Genomic DNA, 3,275 nt, shown 5'->3' on the forward strand with positions numbered 1-3,275 from the left:
CTGTAATGATATAGAGGCATGTAACTAGAATTGTTAAAACTCCTCTATAAATAAAGAGACTAGAACAAAATGATAACCCTTTGCTGATTTGCAAACCTTTTTTATTCATTTTTTCTGCTATTTTTGGGCTTGTATTCCGGCATAAATTATATATAATGCTTTGGATGTCCGATGGGTACTATTCAATTGCTTTGGGCACCCATTATTTCGGCTTGCAGGCTCCTGAAGTGACAACTAAATTCTGCGCAAAGTCTGGCTTTTGGGTGCTCAGCTTGTTTTTGTAGCATGCCCAATACTTCGCACTGGTTTTGTCACTTTATGGGGTAAATGTACTAAAGCTTCTAAAAATGAAAAGTGGTGATGTTGCCTATAGCTACCAATCAGATTCTGTCATTTTTTGGGATGCAATAGAGAAATTATATAATTTGTTTGGTTGTTATGGGCAACATCACCTCTTTTAAGAAACTTTACCCTATTGGGGGGCATTTAATTGTTCACTGATTTTTCAACCAGTCAAAACATCAGCAATTTTCATCATTTTTATGGTGAATTGTGTTCGCCCTATTCTATACCCATGTCGGTTTTTCAACTGGTCAAAAAATCTGGCACGGTTGAAAACCACGTGGACTGGCAAATCGCTGCTCCACGTGTTTTCGACCACTTTTGGACGAATCTGCAGCCATTTACAACTGCTTTTGAGTCCGTATTCGCCCATGAGGATTTGTCCCCAAAAATGAAGTCATGGGTAAAAATGTACAAACCACACACACACACACACACACACACACACACACACACACACACACACACACACACACACACACACACACATATTGAATACCCCTTATGTGTCTAAACACTGTGCATTTTGGCACTATAAGTAATAAGCACTTTTGGCAATCTGCAGAACAATAGAATATAACCCCTGGAGCACCCTTTTACTTCTTTTAGATCTGTTGTTGATAAATCTTCATACCTTGTAGAGGTACACAAGAAAACTTGCAAAATCACGACTACTGTAATTGCCTGACTGATTTCAATCCCCCATTCCTATGCTCAATACTGAGCATAAACTGTATGTTAGCTAGAGTAACATGCCTTTCATTTAGACTTTCACAAAGCTAAAGAAATAGAAGATGGAGAAGCAGCCATGAATAAAACAATCTGACTTGTATTTAAGATATATTGTAGACTTGTGTGATTTTCTAGGTTCCCATTTGAGATCCATGGCATACTGATTTTCTTTATTTTGATTATAGCAAGCAAGAATTGATCAAGAAAAAAACAAATTCAGACTGGCTTCAGGAGAGGCCTCTACATCCGATGACTCAAGGCGACCTAGAATTAAAAAAAGTGCATATTTCAGTGATGAAGAGGAGTTTAGCGACTGAGATTAATGCTGTGTTTCTATGTTTTCAATTTTTCTTTTTCCCACACAAAGAAAATCCCCCATTTCTCACCTTGCAGATACAGAGGTAGTGCTTAATAAGCCTCCTTGAAAATGGCTTCCTCTGCTGAGAGCACATTTTCTAGGTTTGAATAACCTAGATTTTTGGCCATTGCTAAATTGTTACTTTCATGTATGTTGCGCACAGTGACTAAAGAGAGGAATATCATAGAACCTTTCTGTCACTTATACACATTAAAGGCCGCCATACACTATGCGATTTGGCCCCGATTTCACCCGATCCAGATGGATCGGGCAGTGAAATCGGACCAAATCGCAGGTGCAGCCGTGGGGACTCTGAGGACGCCGGCGAGGGAGGGGGGCGGGAGACGCCGGCGAGGAAGGGGGGGGGGGCAGGGGGAGCCGGAGCAGGGAGCTGTCATGCTCCGTCCGGGTAGGGGGGAATCATTATGGATTGGTCCGTCCGGGTAGCTAGTAGTGCGGACGCTGCGGGGGACACAGGCGGCAGTGACATAGAGCCGGGCGGGGGGAGCCGGGAGCTGTCAGCACTGAAAAAAAAAAAAGCCCATACAATGAATGGGCAGCCTGTGATTGGCTGAGCGCTCTCTCAGCCTGTCAGCAATTGGCTGAGAGAGCGCTGTGGGGGACACAGGAGGCAGTAACATAGAGCCGGGCGGGGGGCCCGGCTCTATGTTACTGCCGCCTGTGTCCCCCGCAGCGTCCGCACTACTAGCAGCGTGCGTCCGTCCCCCCAGCCGCCTTGCAGCATCCCCCGCCTGCCACCTCGATGTCCCCGGCCCCCCTGCTCGCTCCACATTGCAGCTCCCCGGGAGTTGCAAATGATACATCGCATGCGATGTATCATTTGCAAAACTTGGCACATCAAGTGCCAAATCGTGTGTCCCCCTCCCGGGGAGCTGCAGGGGGAAATCAGGTCCGACTTGTCCTTAGGACAAGTCGGACTAATGTATGGGGGCCTTAAGAGTTTGGGCCGTGGGTGAGCTGTAACTTGTATCTGTGACATGTTTTTCAATATCAACATTCTTATAATAAAAAAAAAAAACATTTTTTTGACATACAATACATTGGTCTTCTATTTAATTTAACCCCTTCCTGACACAGCCAGTTTTTGCCTTCCTGACAGAGCCCTTTTTTTCAAATCTGACATGTATCACTTAAGTGGGGATAACTTTTTTTTGCTTTTACTTATCCCAGTGATTTTGAGATTGTTTTCTTGTGACACATTGTACTTCAAATTAGTGGTAAATTTGGGTCGATACAGTCTGTGTTTTTTTGTGAAAAATACCAAAATGTCGTAAAAAAATGGAAAATTTAGCAATTTGCAAAATGTTAAATTTTCTGCTTGTGAGACAAATAATCATACCACTCAAAATAGTTAATAACTAACATAGACCATATGTCTACTTTATGTTTCCATCATTATTTCAACTTCCTTTTAATTTTTTTGGACACTAGGAGGCTTACAATATGAATAGCAAATTCTCAAATTTTCAAGAAAATTTCAAACACTGATTTTTTTAGGGACCAGTTCAGTTCTGATGTGACTTTGAGGGACTTGTATGTGAGACACCCCCATAAATGATGCCATTTCAAAAACTGCACCCCTCACAGTATTCAAAACAGCATTTTGGAAGTTTGTTAACCCTTTAGGTGTTTCACAGGAATTAAAACAAAGTGTAGGTGAAATTTCAAAATTTCATTTTTTTTGCAGATTTGCAATTTTAATACATTTTTCTAAGGAACACAGTAGATTTTACTAGACAAATGTGACTAAAAATTGATTCCCCCAATTCTTTTGTTTTCATAAATATCCTATATGTCGCCCTAGTGTGCACGTTGACCAAAC

The 3,275-nt window shown here is 41.8% G+C and overlaps 1 protein-coding gene across 7 annotated transcripts in view; it reads left to right on the forward strand.

Annotated features, from left to right (window-relative positions):
• The window catches only part of ZCRB1 (zinc finger CCHC-type and RNA binding motif containing 1), a 22,546-nt gene extending 20,057 nt beyond the window's left edge, over positions 1 to 2,489 (forward strand). For all 7 annotated transcript variants that reach the window (XM_083182687.1, XM_083182683.1, XM_083182685.1 and 4 more), the window contains exon 8: positions 1,260 to 2,489. In XM_083182687.1, the coding sequence (XP_083038813.1) occupies positions 1,260 to 1,391 (132 nt within the window). In that variant the 3' untranslated portion in view covers positions 1,392 to 2,489. The remainder of the gene's footprint in view (positions 1 to 1,259) is intronic.
• Positions 2,490 to 3,275: the final 786 nt, after the last annotated feature.

This window comes from Crinia signifera, chromosome 4 (genome assembly GCF_055691185.1).
Source record: "Crinia signifera chromosome 4, ASM5569118v1, whole genome shotgun sequence".
NCBI classification, from domain to species: Eukaryota; Metazoa; Chordata; class Amphibia; order Anura; family Myobatrachidae; genus Crinia; species Crinia signifera.